We start from the raw sequence: 18,201 nt of genomic DNA on the forward strand, positions 1-18,201 counted from the left end.
GAGAAGGGAGAAACACACCAACAGTAGGGTTGAGGGACAAAATAGAGGTCGACTTGGTCAAATAAGGGATATGGGGAAGAAAGAGGGCTGGGGGAAGATGAATCGGGTGGAAAAGCTGGATGCAGAAGCAAGCTCTCAGGAATGAAAAACTGGAAATTTGTAAGTTATTAAAATTAAAGGTGCACATCAATGTATTCCCTTTTGACACAATAATAATTATGATTCTTTTTCAATCATTTGTTATTTTCAATTTTAAATAATAAATGTATTTTTTGTGAAAATAAGTTCAATAGAATAATAATTTGTTATATTATTATTACCTCTGCCACCGAAGGTGGAGGAGGTTATGTTTTTGCCCCTTTCTGTTTGTGTACAGGATATCTCAAAAAGTTGTGGACGGATCACAACTTGAAGTTGAAATTTTGTGGACATGTTTGGTGTGTGACAAGGACGAACTGATTAGATTTTGGTGAAGATCCGGGTCCGGATTCGACTACTAGAATTTTTCAAGTGATTCTTCACCATTGAGAGATCGGACCAAAAACGATATATTGTTGTGGTGCCGGGTTCGGTAGCGAAGACGACCGCCAGATGGAGCAGTTGGGCTGTCTCCTACCGAACAGCGGAATTGAAAGGTTGTCACCCCGGATAACTCCTGATTCAACGGGTCACTTAAAGGACCGTGGTCGCAAATATTTCGATGGCGTGAGGTAGGGTCCACTTGAGGTAGGAAAGGTACCTAAGTACTCACGCCGTCTAGCTACCGGGGAAGCCACACCCTCGGCCGACTCTGTCCGAACCGAGTCGCATGTACCGACTCGGGTCCGGCGTAACCGAGCAGGAATTACCAGAGCCGCGCCGGACCAAATGAACACTTAAGGCACAGACGGCCTCACTATTTCTCAAGCCCGCACCATGCTGGGTCAATGGTAGAAATGACAGGCAACGAGCTGGTACATTTAACAGGGGTTTATTTTACAATAATCGGGAAGGGAGACAGAGCAGACTTAATCATGAATATAATATGCAACATACACTGTACAGTGAGTGAAAAGCACTTAACAATTCTACTTAACAGACTGGCAACACTCACACACACACACCCAAAATGAAATGGGGCCGGTTGGCCTTTATTCGGCCCTTCAGCCCGGGAGGATAGGCGAACTGGAGGGTCAGAATATGGCTGGGTACCTGTCTGCCTCATGCGGTTTCTTCGAGACGGGTGAACCAGGATGGGACCAGCTTCGTTGAGCGAACCAGCAAGCACAGGACCACGGAACCACCGAAAAGAACCCCCGAACCAGACACTCCACCAACGAAGCGAGGACCCTCAGAAAAGACCGCAGACGACGATGACTGCAGACCAACGACACACACCAAGAGCAATGGCGACCCCTTCCTTCTCCGACAATTCCACCCCAACTCCAGCGAACACTAAGGAGAGCCCGGCAATTCTTATCCTTCCCCCGGGCGGGGTGGGGTCATCGGTTCTCTGAGGTAATCTTTGCCCTGATTGGACAGGGTTTTGTGGGGTGATGTGCTGGCCATCCGTGATTGGACAGGGGGAACCCCCTCCTTTCCTGGGCAGAGTCAGTGTTCTGAGGTGAGGAAACCTCCGCTCACGTCCGTGGTCGAACGCACATGGGCAATGGCGTCGATGGTGCGAAGAAGTGAAAGCTGGGCGGGTGAAGTGCTTGTTTGCCCGCAGAGTGGGAGGAGGAGTGAAGCGAGGGCTTTGTTGGCGTTGTGCGGCTTCAAGATGTAAAAAAAACCTGTCTATAAAAGAAACCCGCAGCGCACACATGAAATTCCCATAAGACATAAGGGACGGGACCCTAACTATAAACACATACCTATCGAAATAACTGAACTGCGGGGACTCTGTCTGTCTGTGTGCAAATGGCTGCCAGATTCGTAACAATATTAGAGTTCACACATCATCATAACTTTGCATGAAATCCGATTGCAGCAATGCAAAATAATATATGTGTTGTAAATCTGTAATAAAAAATATCAGTGTGTGTGTGTCCTCCATAAGGCCAAAAAAAAAAAAATGTTGCATTGGCGTAACCCGCCCGACCCTAAAAATTCCGCCGACCCTACGTTTTTTTTTTGTTTTTTTGCTATCGAAAAATTTTGCCGACCCTATTTTATTGCTATTTTTGTTGTTTTGCTATAGTTTTCAAGTATCTTGTTGATTGCGATCGCGATCGCAAAAACCCGGAAGTGTTTCGGACAGAACCCGCCGACAAAAAGGGTGGTACTCGAGCCGGGGGAGATTTTGGGAGGGATTTATTAGGAAAACAAATAAAAAATAAAAAAAATAAAAAGATCCCGACCGACCTACCCTATTTTTCAGTGACCCGTTACGCCAATGCAACATTTTTTTTTTTTGGCCTAACTCCAAAACCATGAAACCTAGCCACCTGAAACTTTGCATGCATACGAAAGGAACTCCAAAGAAGTGCATGAGTGAAAATTGGGTGTTTGGGTTAATTAAAACACCCCTTTTGAAGATAATTAATGGCATTATTTAATTATATCTTTCATCAGACGCATCGTTGGACACCTCGCTCTCCCTCCAGGCGCATCCTCGGTTACCTTGCTGGTGTCTTAATTCATCATTTTTTTGGCCTGCTCAACCAGGCCTTGACTTGGAACAGGCCACAATGATTTCTTAACAATAGTTTTTTTTTTCTACTTTCCTCACTCATATTATCGAATGCGTGTTCATAATACCAAGAATCACTGGATACATTGCAATGCTTATAAACGCCCAGAGATGCCAGTGTTTGTGGCTTTATTTCATTTCCGCACATGTCATAACCTTAAAAATCTCTTAAACCCAGCCAAATTACAAAATTTAAGCTCCAGAATTGAACTTAGCAGCAGTTCCGACTGATGAAAAAAAAGTGCTAATTTGTCTAATTCGGACATTGCTTGAGCATTTCCAGTTGCATGGGTTTATCGACGGCAATTGGTAATCGCTTGACAAGCCATGCGTTCTGTTGGAGCGCTTGCTTGAGTACTTAAGCCATTTGCCGAGTGTCCTACAATATATAGCAGTACAGTTCGCATCCCGATCGTAAATAATTATGTAATAATATATTGTAAAGATGAAATAGTGCATTGTAAATGTGAAATAATATTGTAAATATGTAATAGTATCTTGAATATATGAAATGGTATATTGTAAATATGAAATAATATATCGTATATATGAAATCATATATTATATATATGAAATAATATATTGTAAATATATAATAGTATATTGTAAATTTGAAATAATATATTGTAAATCGAAAATAATATATTGTAAATATGAAATAATATATTGCAAATATGTAATAGTACATTGTAAATTGGAAATAATATATTGTAAACATGAAATAGTGCATTGTAAAGATCAAATAATATATTGTAAATATGTAATCGTATCTTGTATATATACGAAATGGTATATTGTAAATATGAAATAATATATTGTAAATATAAAATAATAGTATATTGTAATTATGAAATAATATATTGTAAATATGTAACAGTATATTGTAAATATGTAATAGTATATTGTAAATATGTAATAGTATATTGTAAATATGAAATAATATATTGTAAATATGAAATAATATATTGTAAATAATTATGTAATAATATATTGTAAAGATGAAATAGTGTATTGTAAATATGAAATAATATATTGTAAATATGTAAAAGTATCTTGTATATATGAAATGGTATATTGTAAATATGACATGATAACTCCATTTAGGGCCACACATTGGCTGCGACAGGAGAGGGAGTCTGCGAGCCATGAGCTGTGATGGCCTTGCATACCATAGGAAGAGAGTTTGGTGAGTAGGGCAGGGTGCCAGTCCGTGTCAAAAGCATGTGATGTTGCGAATTTCGAAGCTTACTGCAAACAACAGCCAGGTCCTATAGATCAGCTTTTTCGGTAAGTATGTTTCCAGTTAGGGTCCCGTCCTATGTTTAATGGGTGATTAATTGTACGTGTGCTGTGAGCTATTTTATAGTTAGGATTTTTGCATTTTAAACTTCAACAACAACGCCCATCTTCACTTCTTCACCATCGGCCTTCCCCACGCTCATGCGTGTCAAGCACAGCCGTGGGCGTAGTCCAATGTGCCAGGCGGGGTTTCTTTGGATGTTGGTGTCTTGCATTTCGCTCCAAATACAGGCATGGCACCCCTCTCAGCCAATCGGAGGGGTGCGAGCATGTCTGCCGCCTCTCGGCCAATGGGGAGTCAACGTGACATATTGCTGCTCGACTTCCTGGTCGAGGGGTGGAGATTTGAGCCCCCCTCCCCCCGCGACCAATCTTGGACGTCCGGGAGATCGCCCGACACGCCTGTCCAATGAGGGGAGCGACACGAGACGGATCCCTCCCACCTGTGAAGAAAAATTGATAATTGTGTGGGGGCAACCCGGTGAGAGAGTCTTCCCGCCGTGAATCGCCTGCCTGCGAGCCAGAGGAGAATCACTTGCCTGCCTGCCCAGCTGACTTGCTTTGCCTGCCTCGTCGCCTGTTTTGCCGGTGGAGCGTGCCAGCACCCGACGCTACCCTCTGTACTTGGTGCTTGGAGCGGCATCGTGTTGCGGGTTCGAGTCCCGCCGGGCCAGATCGTCGAGAACCGCACGAAGCAGGAAGGTACAAGCCAGGCTCTTACTTCCAGCTCACCTTCCCTCCGAGCTGGGGGTAACAATAAAGGCGGCGGCCACCATTTCTTTTTGGGGGGTGTGTGTCTGTGTGTGGGCCCATCTTTTAAGTAGAAACATTTAAGTGCTGTGTGTGTAAATTGCATTCCTTTTATTCGGTTAACTTTGCCTTCTTGCGTGCTCCCTTGCCCCATTATAAATAAATATCCCTTTTGTTAAATGTTCCAGCTCGTTTCTGTGTTTCTTTCATTGGCTTGGCACGGTGTGTATTGAGAAATAGCGAGGCCGTTTGCGCTGTAAAATTGTTCATTTGGACCGACGGGCCTTGGTAACCTCCGCTCGGGTTACACACGGTTCGGGCACGGTAACGGATCTTTCCGCTCGAGGTCCGTCGAGGGTGTGAATTCCCCGATAGTTTTTCCCGCGTGGGTAATTAGGTATATTGAAGTTTGGCAATTGACCCAACCCCACACGGTCGAATTATTGGCGATTCATGATCCAGTAAGGGACCCGTGCCTTTCAGACTTATCCAAAAGGCACGACCTCAATTCCGGTGTGTTCGGTGGAGCCGACTCTGCTGCTCCCTCTAGCGATCGTGCTCGCCACCGATACCCGGCCCCGCAACAATATATCTTGGGATATAGCTCTGATTTCATGTCTGGCATTGAGGACCTCCATCCATTGTTGGGAAAGTAGAAGCAGCATATCCAGGGTAGAGTGACCTGGTCTGAAACCAAATTGATGATTGGAAATCAAGCCATTGGAGAAGAGGAAGGATTTAATGTCTGAAGCGATAATGGATTCCACAACCTTGCTGATGATTGGGAGAAGGCCGATTGGTCTGTGGTTACAGGGATCTGTTTTTGCACAGTGGTAATCTTTGCTGATTTCCAAGAATATGGCAAATTACCTTGAGCAAATGAGAGGGTGAATGCAACAGAGAGAGAGGGTGAGCAAGAGCAGAGAAGCAGGTTTTCAGGGCATGTCGGCTGATGCAATCTGGATCGGTTGCAGATTCTGAGTCGAGGTTTGACAGCAAGCTCTCCACTTTGTCAGAAGAAAAGGACACAGAGTCCAGGGCCAGCTGGGTGTGACTGGGTAACGTGGGCAGAGAAAGTGATGGGTTTCGGACACAAGATTTAGATGCAAACATGGAATTTAGGCATTCAGCCTTTTCACGTGCAGTGTCAGCTGTGCGGCCATTTGAGGTAAGGGTGGGGATGGAGGGGGAACATACAACAGAAAAGGCGAACATACAACGAGATGTCATCAGGATTTGGAGGAGGGAGACAGATTTGAGCGTTCAGACTTGAGATGAGAAAGATGTTATTTTCTGGCTCTTCTGAGGGTAGATACACACTTGTTCCGAGCTTTATGGAAGGAACTGAGATTACCCTCAGTTGGGTTTGCTTTCCATGAGGCAAAGGCAAGTTGTTTCAGGACAACTGCCTCGCCACAAGCGTCAGTGTACCATTGGCGGGAGGAAGGGTACGACAACTGAAGACAAGATGGGATACATCTGTGCATGTGGGAGAGCAAGTTTCTTTGAAAGAATTCCCAGGACGAGTTGATGTCGGAGAAAGTAGCGATGGGAGACCAGTCTAGAAGTTTGATGGCTGCTTGAAGACCCTACCAGTCAGCCTGAGTGAAATGACGACTCGACAGCGCTGAGGTGGTTCTCTAATAACAGCCAGAGAGATGTCTACTTTGACAAGCACGTGGTCAGAAGAACTGATTGAAGCGGAAGAAGAACAGCAGATATTTTTAGGGAATTTGTCAAAATCAGATCCAGCAGAGATGGAGTACCATTGGTTGAGATCCGGGTTGGGAAGATGACCGATTGAGTCAGTCTCAATGACTCACAAGTATTTTGCTGAAGTGCCATGACACTTGAGATAGGTACCCACACCGAGCCAACTGGCATGATGACAATTGAAGTCGCTACATATGTGGAAGAGAGAGTTTGGATGAGAAGATAGAAGTTGGTCCATGTTTTCAGAAAGTGAGGTGTAGATGGAGTCATCACTGTTAGGTGAACAGTGCAGTACACATATAAACATGAGGTGGGAGTAGAGGGGAAGCTGTAGCTAGAGGTATTCCTGGTGGTGTGGCAGAATTAGGGCAGTGCATGGAGAGTGAGGAATAGTCTTTGATGAAGGGAGCAACTCCACCACCAGGACGAGGCTCATGTCTGTTATACCGGAGGAGGGAGTAACCAGCGAGAGATACTCGGGAGTCAGAGACTTCTTGAAGGAGGAAAGTTTCTGTTCGGCAGATTATGTCTGGTTTGTCAGTGGCAACCTTGCTGTCGGAAGATAATACACATGGTACCTTAGGAAAGCTTATGACCAATTTACTTGGAACAAAAATATCATGTCCATTTTAAAATCCTAGAAAATGGTTGTTTGAAAACTCATGTTTCTGGGTGGGAAGAGGAAGAAGCAGGCAGGACTTGGAGCTTTAATGTTGCGGTTGAAACGGTTGAAACAGAGCAGGAAGACACAGAAAGAGCACATAACATTATATCTCGTCATACTTCTTGAAACAATATAAAAATATATAAAAGTACAGGAAAGAGCACACAATCACAGCCATGACAACAGCAGCAACTAAGTGTGATATAATATCCTTTTTTTTTTCATGTGTTTCACTTCATTTTTCAATAATTCATTCAAAAATAAATTCTCATTGAGACTCACAGACAGACATGCAATGTGTTTGTGAAGTCTATTATATTATATACGTCTACTATAAACGTAAAATATAACTATTGTTACACAATGTCGGTTCAGGATTAAATGGGTTACACTGTCTTCCCTTTTAGTCCTCTGCCCCTCGACAAACTTTCCAGGACGAACTTGGAGAAGCATCTCGTCCATCCGTCCATGTCTATCTACCATGACACTCTGCTCAGCTGCACGTTTTATTACACATGTGTCCATCTGATTTTATTTTTGTCTTCAAAATTGAGGCTCATGGAAGAGTAAGGTGATGGATGATATAACAGTAATAGACTGACAGTATGGTGGTGAGGAAATAACCAGACACAAACAGGCAGGTGGATGAACACACAGGACAATAGGATCGGGAGGTAGAAAGAGACACAGTCACCTGTATGAATGAGAAGTAGGTTGATTGAGGGCTAATGGCCCAGATTAGATTATAGTAGGTCTGGAAGATTATGATGGAGGTGTACTGCCAAACTTGAAGCTGTTCTCGATGCAAGGGTCTAGCTTAGACAAAAGAACATAAATGACAATGCATAACAAGTTCACAGATTTCCAAAGGGTAATGAGGGGTGGGGCACGTTGTCGAGAGAGGAGAGAGAGAGGAGAGAGAGAGGAGAGAGAGAGGAGAGAGAGAGGAGAGAGAGAGGAGAGAGAGAGAGAGAGAGAGAGAGAGAGAGAGGAGAGAGAGAGGAGAGAGAGAGAGAGAGAGAGAGAGAGAGAGAGGGGAGAGAGAGAGGGAGAGAGAGAGAGAGGAGAGAGAGAGGGGAGAGAGAGAGAGAGAGAGAGAGAGAGAGGAGAGCAGAGAGAGAGGAGAGAGAGAGAGAGAGAGAGAGAGAGAGAGAGAGAGAGAGAGAGAGAGAGAGAGAGAGAGAGAGAGAGAGAGGGAGAGAGGGAGAGAGGGAGAGAGGGAGAGAGGGAGAGAGGGAGAGAGGGAGAGAGGGAGAGAGGGAGAGAGGGAGAGAGGGAGAGAGGGAGAGAGAGAGAGAGAGAGAGAGAGAGAGAGAGAGAGAGAGAGAGAGAGAGAGAGAGAGAGAGAGAGAGAGAGAGAGAGAGAGAGAGAGAGAGAGAGAGAGAGACAGTCCCTGAGAATTCCTGGAGGGATAATTCGGATGAAACTGATGCAGGCAATTCCACATGTGGAAAAAGAAGACTGAGTGCAAGTAAGCAGGAATTCTGAACTTTGGAAGGTTAAGGAGGAGGTTATTGCAAGAATGCATATATCCTGCTGGAACTAGGGAGAGTCAGAGGATTAAAAAGGTAATGGGAGCAAGTGGTTAAAAATATCTCTTTTCTGTGCCGATTAAAGTTTGTATCTCACCACTCTCAATTTCTTCCCTTTTTCATACCCACAATCTATCTATTCTTCCTTCCTATGCCCATCTCATTGAAGAACACATTTGAAGCCTCGGCTCAGTCAAACTAAGTTAAACTACCATCCGTTGAAGACAAAGTCTTCGATATCCCCTGCCATAGTAAATGAGGATTAACAAACTTATATTCCCTCAGAGTGTGCAACATGTATGTGAAGTTTCCCCTTGATTTGTCCAGCCGTTCTGGAGAAGATTTTTAAAATTTATTAATTTTCAATCCAAGATGGCTGACGAACCATGTGACCTATCAATTAGAAATTAACAAACTTCTGAAAGGATGTCATGGGGAAAGTGAATGTGAAATTTTGCCTCAATCTGTCCAGCCGTTCTGGAGAAGAAGATTTTTAAAATTTATTAATTTTCAATCCAAGATGGCTGACGAACCATGTGACCTATGACATAAATTTACATTCTGCCTCCAATCCTCCAGTGGAATACATGTGTGAAGTTTCATGTTAATCGGATGAGGTGCGTTTTTCTATCCAAGATGGCCGCCAAACCATGTGACTTGTGACGTCATAATTTTGACTATGTATGCAGACATGATGGAAGATGATAGTTGCAAATTTTTGCTTCGTTAGGTTATGCGATTCCATATAAAACATTATTTAATATTTTTCTTGAATCCAACATGGCTGCCAAACCATGTGACTTATCAATTAGAAAATATCAAAAGGCACCAGTTCACCACTTGCTTGATATGTGTACCAAATTTTGTAAATATATCTTGAGGGGATTTGTAGTTAAGCTCCGGAAACGAAATGTGACGGACGGACGGAACCCATTTCTATATCCCCCGCCAACTTCGTTGGTTGGCGGGGGATAAAAAAAAATTAACATCAGAATAGTTCATTTCGAGAATGGATAGACAATACAACAATTGTGATATCAATTCCATGGACCTCACCCAATCAGTGAATTTTCTGACCCGGATTTCTCCCAGTGGCACATATTCCCTTTCAGACTTGGTGATGCCACATTTTCTTTCTAATGTCTCTAGTTTCTCTTCTGCTCCAATTTGTGAGAGTCAACATCTGGCTATTGATAGAGAGTTGCCACAGCACCACAGAATCTGGCAGTTCACTCAAGCTGATTGGCAGGGACTGCAAGCTTCCATCTAATGTCAAGACTGGTCATTCATTTCCACCTCTTCTGATATTATTAATACCAAGGAATACTTCCACACAAGCTTGCTTTCCCTGATGTACAGATTTATGCAATCTTGTCTGTAGTTATTATACCTATCCTAAGCTTTGTGTGGCTGAATGACCACACATTGGGGGCTGGCTTGAGATCTTAGGGTCTTGAATATGAAACCCTGTTGTGCCATTGAAATAACACCGGGTGGGTTGACTCTGCCTGTCATCCTTCCGAGATTGGCAAAATGAGTACCAGCAAACTGTTAATGGAAGCATTGCATCAGCGGAAAATGATGCAGACAAGCAGCCATAGGCTGCATACGAATAAATAAATACCTATCACCTCAGCCCTGGTTGACAGTATCTTGTGGTGAGGCAGTGGCTTTCAAACAACTAGCCCTCTCTGCTTCAAAAGGTAAATACAACCGAAGGCAACTTCAAATCATTCCACAAATCCCGGAACAAGTGTATGTCCACACTCAGGAAAGCCAGAAAACAGCATCTGGCCAACCTCAAGACTGAGCTCTCAAACATGTAGACATACTCCTTCGCAGACCTGGTGGCACCTTGCCAAGTTTCTGGTTTATACCTCCATCCCTTCCCACACTTCAAATGGCACCATGCACAAAAGCTGACTGCTCATGAGAAAGCCAAATACCTCAACTGTGTTTGCTTCCAAAAGTTGTGTACCCAACCCCTCACTCTCCAGACTGACAGTGCTCATAGAAAGTCCACATCACCTTTCGAAATTTTCACCTTTTTTTGCCTTGTAGCCTGGAATCAAATTACATTAAATCAGACTTTTTCCACCTTTATTTATACATTGTAACCTACAACTTCCAAGTGAAAAACAAATTCAACAAATATCAGAAAATTAATTAAAAGTACAAAACTAGAATATCTTGGTTGGATAAGTGTCCAACCCCCTGAGTTAATACTTGGTGGAAGCACCTCTGACAGCAATTACAACTGTCAGTCTGTTGGGAAAGGTCTCTACCAACTTTGCACACCTTGATTGGGCAATATTTGCCCATTCTTCTGCACAAAACTGTTCAAGCTCAGTGAAGTTGCGTGGGGAGCGTTAATGGACAGCAATCTTCAAGTCATGCCACAGATTTTCAATTGGATTTAGGTCAGGGCTCTGACTGAGCCACTCAAGGATATTTTTCATTTTGTTTCTTAGCCACTCCAGTGTAGCTTTGGCTGTGTGCTTCGGGTCGTTGTCATCCTGAAAGATGAACTTCAGCTTTCTTACAGAGGGCAGCTGGTTTTCTTCTCGGATTTTTCTGTATTTTCCTCCAACAATTTTCCCTTCTATCCTGACAAGTGCCCCAATCTCCACTGATGAGAAACATCCCCATAATATGATGCTGCCACCACCATGCTTCACAGTATAGAAGGTGTTCATTGGGTGATTTGCTGTGTTGGGTTTGCGCCAAACATAATGTTTTGCATTTAGGCGGAAATGTTCCATCTTGGTTTCGTCAGACCACAAAACTTTTTGCCACATGGCTTCAGAATCTCCGGAGTAGTTTTTTGCACACCTCAAGCGGGACTCAAGGTGGGCTATTTTGAGTAATAGCCTACCATATAAGCCAGACTTGTAGAGTGCTTGGGATATTGTTGTCACATGCACACAGTGACCAGTCTCTGCCATACAGGCCTGTAGCTCTTTCAAAGTTGCCATTGGCCTCTTGGTGACCTCTCTGATCAGTCTCCTTCTTGCTTGGTCATCCAGTTTGGAGGGACAGCCTGATCGAGGCAGGGTCTTGTGGTACTATACACCTTCCACTTCTTAATAATTATCTTGACTGTGCTCCAATGGATATTCAAGGCCTTTGAAATATTTTTATACTCATACCCTGATCTGTCCCTTTCCACAACTTTATCCCAGAGGCCTTTTGAAAGCTCCTTCGTGCTCATGGTTGAGTCTTTGCTGTTAAATTCACTATCCAACAGAGGAAACCTACAGGAACAGCTGATTTTATTTTGAAATAATCAGAATCACTACAATTTAACACAGGTGGAGGCCAATTAATTTAGTGTGTGATTTTGAAGGTGATTGGTTATACCTGAGCTAATTTGCAATTGCTATTATAAGGGGGATGGACACTGATCCAACCAAGATATTCAAATTTTGTATTTTTAATTAATTTTCTGAAATTTGTAGAATTTGTTTTTCACTTGGAAGTTGTAAGTTATGATGTGAAAATAAAGTTCAAAAAAACCCGCTTTAATGCAATTTAATTCCAGGCAATGGCGCAACAAAAGGTGAAAATTTTGAAAGGGGGGGTGTAGACTTTCTAATTCTATAGGTACTGTTTATAACCGACCCTTTTGTACCCAATTGCTCCTTGATACTCTTTCTCACTTGAGAAGGTGGAGAGGTCAATCCGAAACTCTCTGCATATGACATCACAGACAGGTTGGCTCATTGACTTCCTCCACGAGTCAGCATGTAGCTCTGAATGGGATCCTCTCATCTCCTCTCCCTGTCAAGGCTAGATTTCCCCAATGTCGTGTGTTTGGCCTGGTGTTACTCATCTTTATAAATGATCTTTCTAATTCCCTCGCAAACCCTGCTTATATCTTTGCTGCGTATTTCCACACTCTGCCATATCATCTCCCATTCTTCAGACAGTCAGGCAGTAAGCATCTTCCCTTTCTGTAGACCTTGATCAAATCAGGAGCTGGTCCAGCACTTGAAATATGTCTTTCAATCCTGACATATTCCACACACACCCTGCGTCTCCAAAAGGACCATCTGGGAAACCCTCACATATAATTCACAAACAAACCAATTTGGATAAGTCACTCAAACTTTGGGCCTCACCATCATCCATGATATTTCTCCGGACAAATGACAAATGTATGTTGGCTTCCAAAGCCAGCAGCTACATCGTGCAAGGCGTTTCTTTCGCTATTGTGAAATTTTGACAACCTACAAGGACTTCATTCACAGCTTGATGGAGTACTGCTCTTCCCTTTGATCTGGCACCCCTGCCTCACACATTGCCCTTCTTGATGCGTTTGAAAGGCCCTCAAAATCATTGGAATCTCCTGCAACGAAGCCGAGTGTCGAAGCGTGTTACTTTCCCATCACAAACAGGTTATGGCCTCTGTATTCTACCACCTCCTTTTTGGTCTTGCACCTTCTGTTCTCTCTTGGCTCTATCTCTCCCAGGTTTCTGCAGGTTGCACACAGTCTGCCAGTAACCCTCTTCATATTATACTCCAATACTCCAGTTTCACTGTTCACCTTCACTCATTTGTTCCTATTTTCTCTCACGTGTGGTAACCAACTTCCCCAGTCTGTTTTGTCGAATTATTCTCTCCAGGACTTCAAAACAGCTGTTCATCACTACCTCACTACCTAACAAGAGTGCAAGTGAGCACAATATATGCCCGAAAAAGTCTCTGTGACACACACACACACACAATTATATATTCAAACACGTCAATTTATGAAAAACAAGTAGGTATATACAGAATTGCGCTACTACATGGAAAACAGCATCCTGGTTGCTGTGGCAACCACTTTAGATGACGAACGTATGTCGCGACACACCGTCTCCACAGTTTGTACCGATGTACCAAATATGAAACGTGAAAGTTGAAAACTTTGGGAGTTAGAGTGCGGACAGGAACGGACGGACGACCGGTATCACATAATACGCCCCGATATATATATATATATATATATATATATATATATATATATATATATATATATATATATATATATTATATATATATATATATATAATATATATATTGTTGTGGTTGACGAAATTCGCAAACCACCATTCAGGTCCCGTAGGTGAGATATCTCTGTAAGTATATGTGTAGTTAGGCTCAAACCCGTTGTTTAGAGGGAATAAATGTCATTCATTCGGGCTGCGACCCTTTTAGATAGCCGTTTTTCTTTTACTATCTTTATTTTGGACCAACCGCCATTACTACCACCACAACCACCACCCACGTCTCAACAGCCATCACACAACAACCACCAACCGCAACGCCGCTTCACAACAACAACGCCAACAGCCACGACCTTTACCGTCACATCTCGCCCTCGCAACTATCGCATCACCGCCATTCCCGCGCCGCTTATGGGCACCGATCCTGGACTCGTACAGGGCGCGCACCGAGCAGCGGGTGCAAAAACACCAGCCTTTCCGAGAAATCGGATCAAGAACGATTCACGCCCACTTCTGTTCCGTCCTATCAGCGAGCGTGGGGCGATTTGGCCCCGCCTCCAGGTGCGTCGGAGTATAATCGCTATATGCAGATTCGCGGATCAAGAATCATTCACGCCCACTTTTCCTCTGTCCAATGGGGAGCGTGGCTCCGCCCCCGAGCGATTCCTGATCCAAAAATCTGCATATGATTTCTCCTGTCGCCTATAAAGCGCTGAGCGCGGAGCAAATCGGTGCAGTTGGACAGAGTTGAGAAGAGTGGAGAGTGGGAGAGTTGGAGAGTTGTGGCAGCGGCGAAGGCAGCAGTTGAGTTGGGAGGAGTTGAAGAGTTGAGGGGAGGAGGGAGTTGGAGAGTTGTGGCGGCGGCGAGGGCAGTCAGGAGAGTGTCTGTCGGGGTCCGGGGAGGCTGGAGGGGCCAGGAATCTTTGTGGAGGTCTGCGCTCGTGTCAGAGTCGGGGAGCTGCGGAGAGGGGAGGCCGGTAACGCGACCGAGGTCGCAGTAGAGTCGCTCGTTGCGGGACCCAAGCCAGCCAGATATCCTCATTCCCCCGAGCATCAACAACCCCCTCCTGTTTCCCCCCCGCGCTGAGATAGTGTGAGAAGGGGGCCCCGTTCCCACCCCATTCCAGGCAGTGCCAGCGAGGCCCACGGAGTCGGGGCGCCGCCGCCATTTTGCGGCTCATCACCAGACGGGTAGGCTCGACGTGGTCTCGGCCCCAGGCCCGTCTGCCCCCTCATCGTTGAGGGTGGCCCCTTCCTTTTTCTTTTGCTTTGAGTATATGTGTTGTCGGCGCCGTCTGTGAAGTAAAACTGTATAAGTGTTGCCGTGTGCTCGGTAGTCGGTAGTAGATCTGCATTGTGTTTCTTTTGTTGCAATTGCTTTTGGTGCATAATTGTTGTGTTTCTTCTTTTGTTACATTTGCTTTTGGTGCATAATTGTGGTAATTGTATATGTGTGCTTTCCGTTTGCTGCGGAATAAATGTGCTTTATGTTGAACTGTTTTTCCCGTTTCGCTTCGTCTTTTCTTTTATTGAATCTCCATCTTACTTCACGTCAAGGGTTGGTTGTGGGCTAAATACGCCCAATAATTAATCGAACCGTCGAGGTTGACGATAACACCGCTCGGTTATCCCGATAGTACGGAACGGGTCGCTTAAAGTGGCCCGTGTCCGAAGTCAACCTGCGGCGAGGTGCGATCGCCCGGTCTACCCTCCGTGTGGGTACTTAGGTAGGTCGAATTTGGCGAGCAACCCTATCCCACGCGGGGGGCCGATTGGCACGATCGTGGTGAGGCCGAAAGACCCACCCGTGACTAGTTCCCGGCGTTAGTCCGAGAGGGTCACGACGGGATTGTCCGTCCGGTGGGCGACATGCCGCGATTCGAGTTACGTGGCTGCTCGCACGCCGGCGGGCGCGAATCCGCGACAATATATATAGCCTGGTGTTGGCGCAGTGGTTCGGGCAGCAGCTTGGGATCCAAGAGGTCCTGAGTTCAAGCCCCGTTGGGCCACTGAATTAATACACCAGGGGGTTGACTCAGCCTGTCATCCTTCCGAGGTCGGCGAAATGAGTACCAGTATACTGGGCCGGTGTATACCCCGGTTAAAATAGGTGTACCATATCCCTGTGTCGTAAGAGGCGACCAGGATTGCGTCAGGAAGGGCATCCGGCGTAAAACATGTGCCAAATCACTATGCGGATCATACGGATGATCCGCTGTGGCGACCCCTTATGGGAGCAGCCGAAAGAAGAATAAGAAGAAGAGATATATATATATATATATATATATATATATATATATATATATATATATATATATATATATATATATATATATAAAAGGGCATCCTCAATCCATACTCATGATCTCTCCTCCCCCAAATGACCAAATTCGGACACTTCCCTTTTCCAGGTTATTGTGATTTCCCCCATCTCCCACACCTCTTTTTGTATGTTCATCGTCAGTTGGTTTGTTCCTTTTCTGTTTACTCCCTTCCTCTTCATGCTGGGTTTCTGCTTGTTCACTCCAAGTGTCCTTTTCCCCTTCCCCTTGATCTCACTCTCACTTCTACTCTGCCCCCCTTTCTATGTTGTTTTCCCCTTTCTATTTTGTTCCATTCCATTTTTCTCTAACTCTTCCAGAAACTTTGGCCATGTATACAAACTTTAATCACAAAAACTACCCCTACAGGTGGCTGAAGTAAGGAATGCTGATGGTACTCAGCAGTTGGTTGTGAATGCAAAGGGGTGCGATGGCTGCCGTGTTGAAGCTTTTAGCACAGATAAGGGGAGGTCCTTCAGCACCGGTTGCCCAGTACCTGGTCTCCTCGGCTCTGGCAATGGCTGCCATGGTAGTTTGCTGGCCATTGATTACCCACCCGAGGTGCTGGGTAACATTGGTTCATTGATCTACTCTCAGCCCACTGATCGCAAGAAACGTCAAGACCTAGGTGAGCTTTTTAAGGCCATAGTAACTATTACATTTGCATGTTTCAAAAATAAGTTTGATTTGAAAGAATGCAGAGGAAGGAGAGGGTAAGAGTAAGGCCGGATGTAAGCTTGTATAAAATAAAGAGTCCACAAACTTACTGCCTATGGAAGTGACAATCCCTGGAGGGAAAAATGGGATTAAAATGTCTGGCTTTAAAAAATAGCCAAAAAGGGCAATTTGTTTATCAGTGGATGATTCTGATGTACCATACTCTGTTCTAGAGTGTTGGGTCTGCCGAAGCAGTTTATTGGCAAGGATTATGCTGGGCGGTTGGCCATTGCTTTCCCAGCAGTAATTTGACCATGGTGCCGGCAACAGCTTGCCGACTTTTTTTTGAGAGGAACACCATGGGGTGTTTAACATAATGCTGACGGACGGGGTGCCAGTTTAACCGTCTGAAAGATGGCACACGCATTGAATAACCCTGCCTATGATGACAATTTACAGCTGGGTCAGGATTAAGCTGAACACTACTTGCATTGTCGCAGAGGTCGGTCAGCGTGAGTTTTTCTCCAAGCCATCCGGCTCTGTTTCAAATTCCTGATCGCACGAGTCCCAACCCAAACTACCCTAATTTGTGATGCCACCCTCCTGAGAGGGCAGTAAATTTGGCTGTGCTCTCTGCAACGCTGAACGAGATAAAATCAAAAGGTTTTCCCTGCAGCCATGAATGACCCAACATCAGAAAAACCTCACGTTTGCTTGTTTTTGCCATTTAATCTAAATCCAGTGCCATACTTACCCACAAGTGATGGGTGAGTTTCATTATGCCTTTGAAATATGTTTTGTTTTGTTTTTGAAACGTTTTCATCATAATCATCATCATCACATCCTATATCCCATTAGTATTGGCAGCAGCTCATAGAGCATGTAAGATTGGCTCATATCTTTCATGAACTGACAGGCCAGGTCTGATGTTTGACTGTAGGTGATTATGGAAGGAATTTGGCCAGGGTGCCAATGATATTTTGCCTTCTCTGTGTCCAATGAATCAGTGACATCTTCAACGTCCACCAGCAACCAATGTTGGCACATGGGTTCCCATCTGAACACCCCATTTAATGGACGGTGCACTCGATGTAACACCCCGCCCGCAAAACACTAAGGTAACGCTTTATCGTCAGATCAGGAATCAAACCCCGATTAGACAGCTCAAAGGTTCGTGTGACTGAAAACTTTTTGAAAAGAAAAATCTGTGACTCCCCATTGCATTTGATCAATGAGCATTTGGTAAAATAACCCATAAAGATCTGACTGTGGAGGTTGGCTCACCCGCAAGCCATATGACACCGATCTTCCAACAGGATTGATCAACTCGTTTAATCATTCCTATAATGTTTACCAGCCACTGAAACCTTAAAACTCACCAAACTCGATACTCACTGTTTCAGGTTTGTACGTCAACAAGAAGTCTGGAGACCCTACAGCCTGGAGTAAGCCGTTCATTCTGCACCAAGGTCCAGCAGGTTACTCGGACCTGGCTTACTTGTCTGGTCCTGATCCGAGTCTTGCTTGCCTCTTTGAATGTGGGAAAAAATGTTATCATGAAGAGATCATTTTCAAAACCCTTCCACTACGGAACCTCTTCGACG

At 44.5% G+C, this 18,201-nt stretch overlaps 1 protein-coding gene across 10 annotated transcripts in view; it reads left to right on the plus strand.

The window, feature by feature from the left end:
* The window catches only part of NEU3 (neuraminidase 3), a 62,048-nt gene that overhangs the window by 43,188 nt on the left and 659 nt on the right, over positions 1-18,201 (plus strand). For all 10 annotated transcript variants that reach the window (XM_085869123.1, XM_085869125.1, XM_085869118.1 and 7 more), the window contains 2 exons: positions 16,310-16,568; positions 18,001-18,201. The exon at positions 18,001-18,201 is cut by the window's right edge and continues 659 nt beyond it. In XM_085869123.1, coding sequence (XP_085725249.1) covers positions 16,310-16,568; positions 18,001-18,201 — 460 coding nt within the window. The remainder of the gene's footprint in view (positions 1-16,309; positions 16,569-18,000) is intronic.

This window comes from Eptatretus burgeri, chromosome 2, assembly GCF_056783735.1.
Source record: "Eptatretus burgeri isolate ZD-2024b chromosome 2, Ebu_testis_v1, whole genome shotgun sequence".
NCBI lineage: Eukaryota > Metazoa > Chordata > Myxini > Myxiniformes > Myxinidae > Eptatretus > Eptatretus burgeri.